The sequence below is a fragment of the Trachurus japonicus genome, chromosome 17 (genome assembly GCF_045865225.1).
Source record: "Trachurus japonicus isolate A0001 chromosome 17, Traja_1.0".
NCBI classification, from domain to species: domain Eukaryota; kingdom Metazoa; phylum Chordata; class Actinopteri; order Carangiformes; family Carangidae; genus Trachurus; species Trachurus japonicus.
The window spans coordinates 11,765,227-11,779,769 of NC_140923.1; the positions used below are offsets into that span (position 1 = coordinate 11,765,227).

The 14,543-nt window shown below is 40.1% G+C and overlaps 1 protein-coding gene across 1 annotated transcript in view; it reads right to left on the reverse strand.

Moving 5' to 3' along the window:
* ncstn (nicastrin) overlaps nt 1–14,543 on the reverse strand; it is a 42,425-nt gene that overhangs the window by 4,384 nt on the left and 23,498 nt on the right. Inside the window, exons 6-15 of the mRNA XM_085803692.1 lie at nt 11,315–11,468; nt 10,320–10,432; nt 9,899–10,051; nt 8,249–8,353; nt 6,737–6,814; nt 5,357–5,526; nt 3,529–3,631; nt 2,361–2,459; nt 1,916–2,003; nt 136–299 (exon numbers count right to left, since the gene is read on the reverse strand). Of these exons, the coding sequence (XP_085659818.1) occupies nt 136–299; nt 1,916–2,003; nt 2,361–2,459; nt 3,529–3,631; nt 5,357–5,526; nt 6,737–6,814; nt 8,249–8,353; nt 9,899–10,051; nt 10,320–10,432; nt 11,315–11,468 (1,227 nt within the window). The remainder of the gene's footprint in view (nt 1–135; nt 300–1,915; nt 2,004–2,360; nt 2,460–3,528; nt 3,632–5,356; nt 5,527–6,736; nt 6,815–8,248; nt 8,354–9,898; nt 10,052–10,319; nt 10,433–11,314; nt 11,469–14,543) is intronic.

Genomic DNA, 14,543 nt, shown 5'->3' on the forward strand with positions numbered 1-14,543 from the left:
TTTTTAAAGTCCCTTTCCTCAGACCTGTGTCCTCGACTCGTCTTTTTGTTGCAATATAATTTCTCTCATTAGGTAAAAAAAAACAAATCCAATCACAACAGTAACTCAATAACGGGGCAGAGAGACGTGTCCTACGTGTTTGCTCTCCGTGTCGTCCTTGTCCAGCCTCTGGTTCTTGCAGTCCTCCTGGGTGGCGTTGACGGTGCTGCCCGTCAGGTTGGCCAGCAGGTACTGGACCAGCACGGTCGGCTCGCTCGACTGCTGCACCACGCCCACGTAGAAGTTCAGAGGTCGGTCGGCTGAGGGCGAGAAAACAGAAACAGGAAAATTAAGTTTTTGTGTCGGGAAGTTCATCAGCCGGTCCTCCGCTCTCTCTCTCTGTCCTCACATGGGTGATAATAAACAGGAACAGGAGAAAGGCCGGCAGCACTCGTGTCCTTCTCATTGTCCTTTATTACATACTGCGTCGGCGCTTAACATGCACAGACCGGTTTCGACAACGTCTTCCTCAGTGTGCAAAATACAGCAGGAAGTGATGCATTTAAATACTCACAGGTGTGGTTAATCACTTGATTGATCAGTATTAATATTCGAGACAAATAACAAATTACAGACATTAGAAAAATAGAAATATGTAGAAAAATGTAACAATATATAGAAAAATATTCAACAACCCAGACATCTCAAATATTATAGGTAAATCCACAGGTAAATAGACCAATTGGTCTATTTACCTGTGGATTTACCTATAATATTTGAGATGTCTGGGTTGTTGAATATTTGTTATATTTTTCTATATACTGTTACATTTTTCTACATATTTCTATTTTTCTAATGTCTGTAATTTGTTATTTGTCTCGAATATTAATACTGATCAATCAAGTGATTAACCACACCTGTGAGTATTTAAATGCATCACTTCCTGCTGTATTTTGCACACTGAGGAAGACGTTGTCGAAACCGGTCTGTGCATGTTAAAGGGATAGTTCAACATTTTGGCAAATTGGCCCATTGCCATAATCGCTATAGTCATAGCAGTAGGTTCATTACCTTTAATTGTAGGTGTAAGCTATTTTCACTACGGCGGAGCGCAGCAGCTGGCTGCTCAGAGCTACGCTATGGAGGCTAACGGAATTTCTTGGTTTCCCTCATTAAACTCATCAAATTCAACATCCCAAAACTCCACAGCGCTTTTGTAGACAAGTTGTGAGCTGCACAACCACCACGCTCTGAGATAATGACGGAACGATACGAAACGGAGCCGTTTTCGAGGTAAATACAGGGTAAATACGGAGACTGCTTGCTGAAAAACTGTCCCTGAACGCAACGCGCATCAGCGGTTTTGTATGAATTTACCTCGAAAACGGCTCCGTTTCGTATCGTTCCGTCATTATCTCATAGCGTGGTGGTTGTGCAGCTCACAACTTGTCTACAAAAGCGCTGTGGAGTTTTGGGATTTTGTATTTGATGAGTTTAATGAGGGAAACCAAGAAATTCCCTTAGCCTCCATAGCGTAGCTCTGAGCAGCCAGCTGCTGCGCTCCGCTGTACTAAAAATAGCTTACACCTACAATTAAAGGTAACGAACCTACTGCTATGACTATAGCGATTATGGCAATGGGCCAATTTGCCAAAATGTTGAACTATCCCTTTAAGCACCGACGCAGTTCGCAATAAAGGACAATGAGAAGGACACGAGTGCTGCTGGCCTTTCTTCTGTTTCTTTAAGTTTATCTTTTGGCCGTGCACCTCTGTAGTTTGTTCCTGAGAGTTTTGTTGGAGAGTGCGTGTTTTTCTTTGTTTTCTGATAATAAACAGAAGCTGACTGCCCCATTTCAAGTACAAATGTGATTTTCTTGAGTGTAAGTAACAGTCAAAAGTAATTATTTTAAATATGGGCTTTTGTCCAGACTTACTGAGGTGACCAACCAGGTCTGAGGAGACGATTTGCTGGAACCAGGAGTTATTCGACTGATACAGGAAACCGTACAGAAGCTGAGTGACCTGAGAGGAAGAAACAGAAACAGAAATGTCAGTGTCACTTTGGCAAGAAAAAAAACTGTCAGAAAGTAAAATACATGATATATATGTCATGTTACTGTTATGAATAAATAAATAAAACATTATTTTAAAGACTTTTTCATGTGTGAAGTGAAGCAAAGGTGGTAAATTGACTCAGAGCAACAGAGAGAGAGACAATCTACAGAAACCTTCTTCATGTTGGCTGTGACACTTCTAGTATTAATCAGAGGGAAAAGGTGGAGATAGAAGATAAAAGGGGGAAGTGTACTTCATATACAGTAGAAATAATGAACTGAGGATAAGTTGATTTACACAACAGATAAAAAAAATCAAACTTACTATCTGAGGATCTGCCTTTATGTCGCTGAGCTGTGGTTCTGCTCCTCCGGCCTGTTTGTACAGCGCCTGAGCGACCATGGTGGCGACTTCCGCCAAATCCTGAAGGAAGGAAGCACGAGGACAAATAAATAAAAATAAAATATTCATCAGAGCTGTTCGATTAAATGTCTGAACCAGGGCCGTTGTATAGGGGAGAAAGGTGATGATAACTCTAGGGGCCCAGCGCCCAGTGGGGCCCATAAAAACCCCAGTAGTCTAATCTTTGTATGACTGAATTATTCTGCGTAAGACCCTGACTATAGTACAACATCTTTCCAAGAATATTTGTCTTATTTCTTGTCCAAATGTCTCATTTTTAGTCAAAACTAATCTCTTTCCACTTAAAATAAGACTCATTACCTAGAAATTAACTTGTTTTTAGATCATTTTCACTTAAATTCACAATGAATAGAAAAATCTGCCAGTGAAAGTAAGTTTTTTGTGCTTGTAATAAGGAAGAAAAACTTGCTCCACTATCAGATTTTTTCTACTTATTCCAAGTGAAAATCAGCTTGAAAGAAGTAAAAAGTGTCTAAAAACAAGCTACTTTTAATATGATGTGTCTTATTTTAAGTATAATGAGGTTTGTTTTGACTAGAAATGACATTTTGACTAGAAATAAGACAAATATTCTTGCTAAGATACTTGAGTTTTTGCAGTGTAATGCTGCATTAGCATCAAAACAAAGAAGGCTAAATAAAAAAACGATAATACATACGTAGTCTAAGATTAAAAAAAGGAAAAGTTAGGGGGAGGGGCCCACTTTAGTATTCTTTAAGGGGGCCCAGAATTCCTAGCAACGGCCCTGCTGGAAACACTCATCAACTCAAAGTCTCTAGTTTTCTCACTAGGCACTTTTTTTTTAGAAAATAAATCCTTAGTGAGGTCTGAAACGGCAAACAGAGCTCTGGTAGCTGATGTGGTAAATAATTTTCCAGGACAACTGAAGCTTTTCCAGGACATTTGACCTTTTTTTCTCATTTTCCATGTGTTTTCCATGACTGGAAAATTGGTCAACCTTTTTCCAGGTTTTCCAGGACAAGTGGGGACCCTGATAATAAAAAAAAGTTTGAAAGAAAGGTTTGGCTTTGTGTGAACACTGGTAATAAGTGGCGATCGATAGAAATACCATGGCGGTCTGAGTGATATGTCGTAGCTTCTCCTCTGGCGTCATGTCGGGCGAGTACGTGATGTTCAGGTTCTCTCCGTTATCGTACATGCTCTCATAAAACCTGCACACAGAGCAGACGGACCACAGGTTAGAGAAAGAGTCTGTAACAGGGTATATACAGGAATCTTGAAGTTCATTTTAATACCTTTTTAAGACTTTTTCAAGACCTTCTCAATATTTTTTAATACCTCACTTCACGCCACTTCAAGCTGTAACCATTTACATCAGTGACACTTTTAACGTAACAGTTTTAGTTTGTGATAAAGACTATAGACCACTATGATAGAACAGAATTCAAAATAGGCTGGGATAATAAATCAAAGCCAAAGTTTATCAAAAAAACAAAACAAAACAACAGTCACGACAGTCATGAGATGTGCCTCAGCTCATTTGATTTAGTCTCCAGGAGGGTTGTAGCCGATATCCGAGTACTCGCTCGACTTGGGCGGCAATGGTATCCGAGTACCATTTCACTACTCAGACACTTTATGTACCGGTTCATCTTTGTTTTTTAATAAAACGAATAAATTCACACACTTTCACAATGTTTTTTAAGACTCAAACTCTTGGACAGCTAATTCAGAAAAAAATACCTTCAAAATTGAAGACTTTATAAAGTCATGAAAAGACTTTTTAATACTTTTTAAGGGCCTTAATTTTCCCAAAATTGAATTTTTCACCTTTTAATACTTTTCAAGACTCCGCGGATACCCTGTATAACCTGTTACAGGGTATCTGCAGGTTTCAGCAAGTCAAATTTAAGACTTTTTAAGACCTTTTTAATGCCACCTTGAATGAAATTTAAGACCGAAAAAAAGAATTAAAAAATGCGATGGTTGGGGATCCCACTGTACTACAACCTCAATGACAATCAGTCAAGTTTACTTTGTCTGTTATTAATAAACAAACTGATAATCAATTCAAAACTAGAAAAAGCACCAAGGAAGAAAGGAAGGAGTTTGAACGCGACTGACACTGAAATCACTCACACAACTTTTACTCAAGGACAATGGAAAAATTAGCAGTTCTAAGTATTGAAATGAGTACCAGAAGGCTGTAGGAGGGTATACAGGTGCATCTCAATGAATTAGAATAAATGTAGACAAAATGTATAGAAAAAAGACCAATTTAAAAAAGCATTTTTAATATGGAAATGTTTGCTTTCTGATAAGTTCCATCTATATGCTCTCAATACTTGGTGGGGGCTTTTGACTTGAACTACTGGAAAATAGAGTTTTCCATGTTATTCTGGTGCATCTCAGTAATTTGGTCACCAAAAATTTGCGATTTTAACACATAAATGAAACATTCTGGTGTAACATTTGTTTCAGATTTTAAAAAAAGCACATAGAGTACTGACTGAGGTTCCTATCATTGTAAGGCAACCAGGCAAGAATGGCTGGAGTGTATGAAACTTAAACTGAACTCAGTGGACAGTAAAAACAAATCTCATATTTTAAATCTAGGGGTCTGGACCTGCCATTCAAGGACCCGTTTCTTCTGGTTGAGAGCAGCATTAGTAAACCACAACAAAAACACGTGTAGCCTTTCCCCCCCCTCATTTTTCCGACGGAAATCCGTCGTGGCGACGGAGAACTTTAATCCATGAATTTAAGACCATTGAGTACTGTATTTAAGACCATCTTAGAAATTTCTGATAAATTTAATACTTTTTAAGGCCTTAATTTTAGATACATGAATTTAAGACTTTTTAATACTTTTCAAGACTCCGCTGTACCCTGTATAACCTGTCACAGCGTTCAGCTCTGTCGGTGGCAACAATCACCTGTTGATGTACGCAGACTCGTGATCCTCCAGGACGACGCCGGGGATCTGACGGACTCGCAGGAAGCGCTGGAAGGACGAGGGCGGCAGCGGCTGGGAGACCGCCGGCGTCTGAGCCGAGATGTTCAACTCTGTGGCCACGGAGCGCACGTTGTTGATCAGGTCCTCCACCTGGAACAACAAGGAATATTAATACAATAAATGCACATTATATGTACACAAGTTGTTTTTATAGTTTCCTCTTTCATATCTCGGTCTTAATCTGTGATCTAAGGTAGACCGAGAGCGTTTGAGACACTTTTTGATTTTCCATTTTTGAATAGATATTGCAAAAAAAAACTATAGGCTACACTGAAAATAAGTGATTTTTCATATGCTGTTTAATTTGTTTGTATACTAAGTTATTATTGAAGAATATAATTTATTATTTGTTTATTTTTTCCACATTCAGGTCATAAACATGAGGTGCATTTTTACCATGGTCCCGTCTCAACCCTATAACCCCATACGTGTACAGCTGAGACGGTACCTTGGTACAGTTGAGACACCATTGAAACCCATTGATGATGACTGATCATCAATTGTAAATGCAATAAACTTAAAAAAAAAAGACAATTTGACAAGATATTTCAAAATAAATGTATTCCTCTTCATCAAAATGAATAAAAACAATGGAATATTATTGTATTATTAATATAAATATTATTATATCACATAAAATTATAATATTAATAGTATATATTAATATAACACTGTTCAGGTATCACAAATATTGGTCTTATTTCCCATTTTCTTTGCGTTTTTGGTCTTATTATGACTTATAACATGTTATCGTAGCCTACACTGCACAACTTAACAGTGATGTGATGTAATAGAACTCTATCAGGGTACCTCGCTGACCACTTTGTGTATTTCTCTAGATTGTGCAGTGACCTAACATGCTACGATAGCATGAAATAATGTGAGTTTTTAGGGCACAAAATAACGTTTGCAATGATGTAAGTTATGTTTGATGGTCACAAAAGGATAATAAGCTATTCGTTGTGGAAGGGACATGGTAAAGTGAAATTCTTACCCTTAGTAAAAAATACTTTTGCTGATATCTTTGGACTGGAGATGCTAAAACTCTTCAAATTTCCCACAATCAAAGAGGATGCTAATATGCATTTGCTGAGTAAAAATGGTGGCTCAGCTTTGCAGCGCTGGCAAGATATTAAGGGTGTTTCAACTGTACACATGTCTCAAATATACTCACTCCACCCTACTATTCAGATTCTTTTTTTACTGTTTAGTTATCGAAACTGATGATGATGATCTTGGCTTCTTGGAGTCATTTTCAGTTCTTATTACTAAGTTTTATAACTATAAAACTGATCCAAACCTCTTTATCGACGCTGCTGTTCCTCCGGGACACGGGGTCGGTGTGAAGCCACAGTTTCTTGTCAAGACGAAGTCCGACCTACGGTGAGAAGAGTCGAAAAACTCACATGTGACAATTTATAAAAACACACATACGTAAATATGATGCACAGCTCATACAGAAATAAAAAGATCAAACACGTGCTGTTAACAGATGTAAAAGCTACAAGGTGAAGCGACATTCAGGCATCAACATGTTTGTACCGTAACTTTAAACCAATCGGTGCCAGACGCAGGTTTGTGTAAATGTATTCTACTGCTGCGTAAGAGTTGTTTCAGGTCATTAATGTAAGTTGTCGGTGCAAGCTATTTTTAGAACAGCGGAGCAGAGCCGTGAGCTGCTCAGAGCTACGCTACAGAGGCTAAAGGAATTTCTTGGCTTTCCTCATCAAACTCATCAAATACACAATCCAACAACTCCACAACGCTCTGGTGGACAAGTTGTGACCTGCACATTCACCACGCTATGAGATAATAACACAACGTTACCAGACAGAGTTGTTTTAGAGGGAAATTCATGCAAAACCGCTGATGCACGTTGCCTTCAGGGACAGTTTTTCAGCAAGCAGACTCTGTATTTACCTCGAAAACGGCTCTGTGTGGTAACGTTGTGTTATTATCTCATAGCGTGGTGAATGTGCAGGTCACAACTTGTCCACCAGAGCGTTGTGGAGTTGTTGGATTGTGTATTTGATGAGATTGATGAGGGAAACCAAGAAATCCCATAATGAGCCTCCGTAGCGTAGCTCTGAGCAGCTCACGGCTCTGCTCCGCCGTTCTAAAAACAGCTTGCACCGACAATTAAAGGTAACGTACTTACTGCTATGACTATAGGGATTATGGCAATGGGCCAATTTGCCAAAATGTTGAACTATCCCTTTAAGAAGAGTTGGTTATCAAACCTAAATATGTTTTGGTACAAAGAAAGAGTTTCAATTTTTATTTTTAAAAGTATAATTTTGATGAATGAATATTTGTTGAACTCGTTTTCTGCCAACACTGATCATTCTTACAGTTATAATTTCTTAAATGGTGATTTGGGACAATTTTCAACTGTATAATTTTGGTTTTTGTACCAAAACCCATCAATAACTTCTGAGGGGTCACTAAAGAAATGATCTATCTATTTATCTGGGATATTTTTGCTTTATATTATGATTTCTGAATTACTCTTGCCTCTTGAGTTTATGTTTCTATGTTTGCTTGTTTTGTTTATTGCTGTGATCCTTTCTCTTTTGTTTTCATGTAACCGAGGTGAGGTGTAGCCTTTAGAAACCTCTCCACACATCCTGCTCACCGGATTTTAATTGTTTTGCTTGCTTTGTTAAAATATTGTGCAAATTAACAACAACAAAATAAATAGAAAGAATAGAAAAATTGGGGAATAAATCTGTACCGTATATTTTTTTCATTATTTTGCAGAATTATATTAATTTAAAACTTGAGCAGGTTGAGTTTTGCGACACCCACTCACCTGTCCGACCTCCAGCACCGAGTGCACGTTGTCGAGGTCGAGCGGGAACTGGCCGTTCTCCATGTCGTAGACCATCCGCGAGCTGCCGATGTAGTCGAACGCCTCCTGTGGTCAAACAGTCGAGACATGGTGAGTTAAGAGCCGATCGATCGCTCAGGACTTACAGTTTTTCTCAATTGCTAAGACACATTTCTCTAAAGCTTCTCTCATTTTCTCTAAACTGTGAACACAAACCCCAATTTTCAAGCTGCATTCACAAAACCTCAGACTCTTCTTGCAAAACCAAACTTTCACCTCAAAACAGTTTAATCTGTTCTCAAAACTGAACTCTGTTGTCAAATCGTGCCCCGAGTCAATCAAAATTAAAAACACTACTGAGCTGTCACTAAACACTACATAGAAAAATAGAAAACACAAAGCTCAGCACATGAAGCTGTAGAAATAAATGTTTATTGTTCACTGTAGCTAAATGCATGTTGCAAAACAAAAAAACCCGTGCATTTAGCACTTCTCTCCTTCCCTTTCTTTCACCCTCCTCCCTCCCTCCCCACGTCCATTTCATCCCCTTTTCCTCCCTTCCTTCTTCTTTTTTCTTCCCAGTTCATCCCTCCTTCCCTCCCTCATCCTCTCTTCCTTCACCCTGTTGTTTCTCATCTTTTCCTCTTCCTCTCCTCCTCTTCTCCCTCCATAAATGCATGTTGCAAAACAAAAAACCTGTGCACTTAGCACTTGTATAGTACTGTAAAAAAAAAAAAAAAAAAAAGTACAAAAAAACAGAAATCCTGTGCATTTAGTACTTGTATGCAGTAAGCCTACGTAAAAAATAAAGTACAAAAATATACAAATGAGAAGTGCATCAGTCAGCCACAGCATTACAGTATTTCTCTGTACTGGGTCAGGCCAGTAGCCTGACAAGCCAGACTATATCATTAACATGTCTAGTCTGGCAACGACCGGTAGACCTCGGCTCAATCCAGGGGGCGGGATGAAGGCTGTCTTTCAAACTGCCTCTGCACGCAATAGGGTAGCGCTACGACCAATCAGAGCAAAGAGCAGGATGACGTTAGCCTGACAAGCCAATTAAAATGTATGTCGTCATGGCGTTAAGCCGCCCAACGACTCTCTAAACAGATAGAGCGCTGTGATTGGTCAACACAATCGGTGTTCGAGACTCAAAAAGTTCCTATGGCTCATTTCTAGACCCACCTACGGAGCAAAGAGATTTGCTGCCGCTAGGGTGCAGCTAGATTTCTAGGCTATCAGGCCACAGGACTTCATCCTGAACTAGCTTACAGTATATGTGCCCTCACATCATTGGACACAAGTGTGATCAATTTTGAGTTGTTGTTCAACCGGTGAAACTTGTGCTTTACTTGTGTTTGACTTTTGCCACCTGTGCTCAGCATTTTGCAACACAGGTGCATCACAATGAAAATGTGTTGGTGAGTTGTGTCTAAACAGGTGAAAAGTGCTGATGGTTTTGCCAAAAGAAGTGACTGATTCAATCAGTGGGTTCAGGAAACTGAGCATTTGGTTCAGACAACAGGGTTTAGTGTTTTAGCAACTGAGAGAAACTGTAAGAGCCGGTCGATCGATCGATCGATCGCTCAGGACTTAAACGTTATTGATCGATCAGATTTGGTGACTGACCCCCTGGAAGAAGGCGTAGAGGATGGTGCGGCCGGGCGGCGCCGCCTGCGTGGCGTTACGCAGAGCGTGGGCGGCCGCCAGCAGCGTGATGAAGCCCGAGGCCGCGCTCTGAGCTCCGGGAGCCACGTTGGAGAAGAAGGAGCGGCTGTCCATCTGGAGAGGAGGAGGAGGAGGAGGAGGAGGAGGAGGAGGAGGAGGAGGAGGAGGAGGAGGAGGAGGAGAAAGAAGAAGAACGGAAGGAGAGGAGGACGAGAAGGGAAGAAGAAGGAGGTGGAGGAGAAAGGGGAGAACAGAGGTGAGAGGAGGAGACGAGAGAGGAGAAGAGAGAAGGGGAGGACACAGGAGGAGTTCATGAACGTCTGTAAACTGATGTAACAGATGTTGGACAGCGATGAAACATCTGCATGAGCTTCAGACTCACCCTGGCGGCCGCGATGACCACGCTCTCGTCGGCCTTGTGGCCCTTGGCCGTGTTGTTGATCGGCCGCGTCGCGCCCCACACGTTGTAGTCGCCCAGCGGGTCGCACACCATCTCTAGAAATGAAATGAAATAAAATAAAATAAAATAAAATAAAATAAAACACAACAGAAGAAATCAGGACATTGTCTGAGTTGTCGTCGGATACGGAGCGGCTTAAACTCGCACCATGTTTATCTATGTTACCACCAGATTTAAGAGCCGCTTTTTAAGTCCAATCTTAAAGGGATAGTTCAACATTTTGGCAAATTGGCCCATTGCCATAATCCCTATAGTCATAGCAGTAGGTTCGTTACCTTTATTTGTTGGTGCAAGCTATTTTTAGAATGGCGGAGCAGAGCCGTGAGCTGCTCAGAAGCTAATGGGATTTCTTGGTTTCCCCTCATCAAACTCATCAAATACACAATCCAACAACTCCAAAACGCTCTGGTGGACAAGTTGTGACCTGCACATTCACCACGCTATGAGATAATAACACAACGTTACCACACAGAGTTGTTTTAGAGGGAAATGCAGAGTCTGCTTGCTGAAAAACTGCCCCTGAAGGCAACGCGCATCAGAGGTTTTGCATGAATTTACCTCTGAAACAACTCCGTTCCATCAAAGTTTGATGAGGGAAACCAAGAAATCCCATAATGAGCCTCCGTAGCGTAGCTCTGAGCAGCTCACGGCTCTGCTCTGCCGTTCTAAAAATAGCTTGCACCCACAATTAAAGGTAATGAACCTACTCCTAAAACTATAGAGATTATGGCAATGGGCCAATTTGCCAAAATGTTGAACTATCCCTTTAACCCTCATGCCCTGTTAATGGATATTTGTGTAGTTTGAGTTTAAGTTTTAATTTTTATTTTATGTGAAGCTCTTTGATCATCGTTGTGATGCTGTGAAGAGCTTTATAAATAAACTATAATTGATTAGACGTGATGCTGTGTAAACACCTGGGCTGATGCTGAAGTTGATGTCGTTCCTCCTCATGCACGTGGCCGTGTCGGTGACGGCCGACATGTGGGAGTAGAGCTGCATGGCGCAGAGCGGGTACTGAGGGCTGCTGCCGCCGCTGCCGTTCACGGGCCGGTTGTGGTCCAAGTAGCACTGAGAAAACAGACCAGAGTGAGTTTGTTTAAACAGCCACAGAACCAGGATCACAGTGTGATACTTTAAAGGGATAGTAGCATTTTTTTTAAGTGGGGTTGTATGATCTCCAAATAGCCCCTAAGTACTTTAATTGCAGTAGAAGACTCTCTGCACTCCTCCCGTTAGCAACGCCAGCCCATAATAGCCCTGCCCAGAGATTTACAACATACAGTGTTGTGAACAGACCCAAAGAAACAGCCTATTTTCACGGCCTAAAAGAGGTTTTACCTGAAAAAAAAATACACAGTTCCATTGTTCGCTATAATATAATTTTTTCCAGCCCTTCAAAGTGCAGGAAAAACACAGTTTTTATTTGGACCTAACCAACTGCTGATCGGCGGGCGCTAACCCTGGGCGGAGGGATACGTGAGTTGGTTAGGTCCAAATAAAAACTGTGTTTTTCCTGCACTTTGAAGGGCTGGAAAAAATTATATTATAGCGAACAATGGAACTGTGTTTTTTTTTTTTCAGGTAAAACCTCTTTTAGGGCGTGAAAATAGGCCGTTTCTTTGGGTCCGTTCACAACACTGTATGTTGTAAATCTCTGGGCAGGGCTATTATGGGCTGGCGTTGCTAATAGCAGGAGTGTAGAGAGTCTTCTACTGCAATCAAAGTACTTAGGAGCTATTTGTAGATCATACAACCCCACTTTAAAAAAAATGCTACTATCCCTTTAAGATAAATACATTTCCATACAATAGTTTCCATTTTCCATACTTTTCCAGACCTGGAAATGTGTAAAATCAAATTCCATACTTGCATAGGAACCCTGTAAACATATAAATACACGTCGTGCAGCAGCTTCACTGTCCCTCTCCAATGTGAAACAAACAAAAGTCCTTCTTGTAATTCACATCTGCAGTTAATCTCTCCATCCTCGTTGTATTTTAATTACAAGTTTCAAGGCATTTTAAGGACAAGACACAACACATATTTGCAAACTTTTGACCCCTAACATCACAACAGAGGCACTTAGACGGCACTCCCCCTCTTTTATTTAACAGTCGAGTTTCAAAAAAGAATCAAAAACACCTTCTTCTTTCTTTTTTCTTTTTTTAAACTGGCTTTTTATTATTCCTGGGTGTGACCTGGTGGTTGAATGCATGTATTATGTTTCTGGTGTTTTATTCTGCCTGACGTTGTTATTTGATGCTGTTGTGAAAAACTCTGTGACCTGTGTTTTAAAAGGTGCTTGGTAAATAATAAGGTTTTTTTCTTAGGCCTACTGTTCAAACTAAACTGTAGCCTCATCAATAAAAATACAATAATTAATATAAAAATAAACTTTCTAATCCTCTGAGAAATGTTTTTATGGCAATAATTATCGATTTTTTTGTGAGTAATGAAGATTTCTTGGTTTCCTTTACTCAAAAGATGATTAAACAACAGAGGAAAAGCATCGACATCGGCCAAACTGTTATTCTAAACATCGGTATTGGCATCGGCCCAGAATTTCACAATCGCTGCATCCCTGGTATTAAGCAAGAAAAAACACAACACAAAGACAGAGGGAAAAAACGTACAAAAGCATAAGTATCTGCTCTGAAATATCTATTAAACAAACTCATCGATGAGAAAGAGAAAGATTTATCCACTCTGAGGGTAAAATAACTTAAACAGGAGCACATAGACTATATGGAACTGAGTGTAATTTGATAATTAACATAATCAATAAAGTTATGACAGGACTCAATTGTTTAGTAAAAGTAGAATAACATGTAATTTCTTCCATAAAAAGGTCTATAATGCCTTTTGAACCCATACACTAGACTAGTGTCTGTACAGTGGGAGGATCGGGTTTGGTTTCAACCATCTAACGTCTAAAATTCATCATTTAGACAAAGCAGCTGCTTCAGGGAATCGAACCTGAACCTTTTGAGTTTACATAGAGGTTTCTGTCTTTATCAGGAGCAGGAGATCGACCGCTTAAATAAACTACAACACGATCCGACCTGTGTGGACCAGGGCCGTTGCTAAGAATTCTGGGCCCCCTTAAAGAATACTAAAGTGGGCCCCTCCCCCTAACTTTTCCAGTTTTTTTCTTAAACTACGTATGTATTATCATTTTTTATTTAGCCTTCTTTGTTTTGATGCTAATGCAGCATTACACTGCAAAAACTCAAGTATCTTAGCAAGAATATTTGTCTTATTTCTAGTCAAAATGTCATTTCTAGTCTAAACAAATCTCATTCTACTTAAAATAAGACACATCATATTAAAAGCAGCTTGTTTTTAGACACTTTTTTTTTACTTCTTTCAAGCAGATTTTCACTTGTAATAAGTAGAAAAAATCTGATAGTGGAGCAAGTTTTTCTTCCTTACTACAAGCACAAAAAACTTACTTTCACTGGCAGATTTTTCTACTTATTTCAAGTGAAAATTTGTTTGAAACAAGTGAAAATGATCTAAAAACAAGTTCATTTTTAGGTAATGAGTCTTATTTTAAGTGGAAAGAGATTAGTTTTGACTAGAAATGAGACATTTGGACAAGAAATAAGACAAATATTCTTGGAAAGATGTTGTACTATAGTCAGGGTCTTACACAGAATAAATCAGTCATACAAAGATTAGACTACTGGGGTTTTTTATGGGCCCCACTGGGCGCTGGGCCCCTAGAGTTATCATCACCTTTCTCCCCTATACAACGGCCCTGCATGTGTGGACACCGGACTTTAAAAAGCACAGTCGTCGTCGTCTGTGAGCGGAGATAAAAGACGGGAACTGAAAGCTGCAGGTCGAATCTGTGAAAACATAACGCCCACACACACAGGAACATTACCTCAGAGGAGGACGCCTGAAAACCGTGTGAAATACGATCTGTGTAGATTTTCTTTGTCACACACACACACACACACACACACACACACACACACACACACACACACACACACAGTAGTGGGAAAGCAGTAAATGCTCCGTCGTGGCTCTACCGATAAATCACCTCCTCCTCCTCCTCCTGTAACTGTAATGTGCCGCAACACGCCCGGCTGCACCGTGAAGACGAGTCTCAGTGCAGCTGAAGCAGCTCGAGTG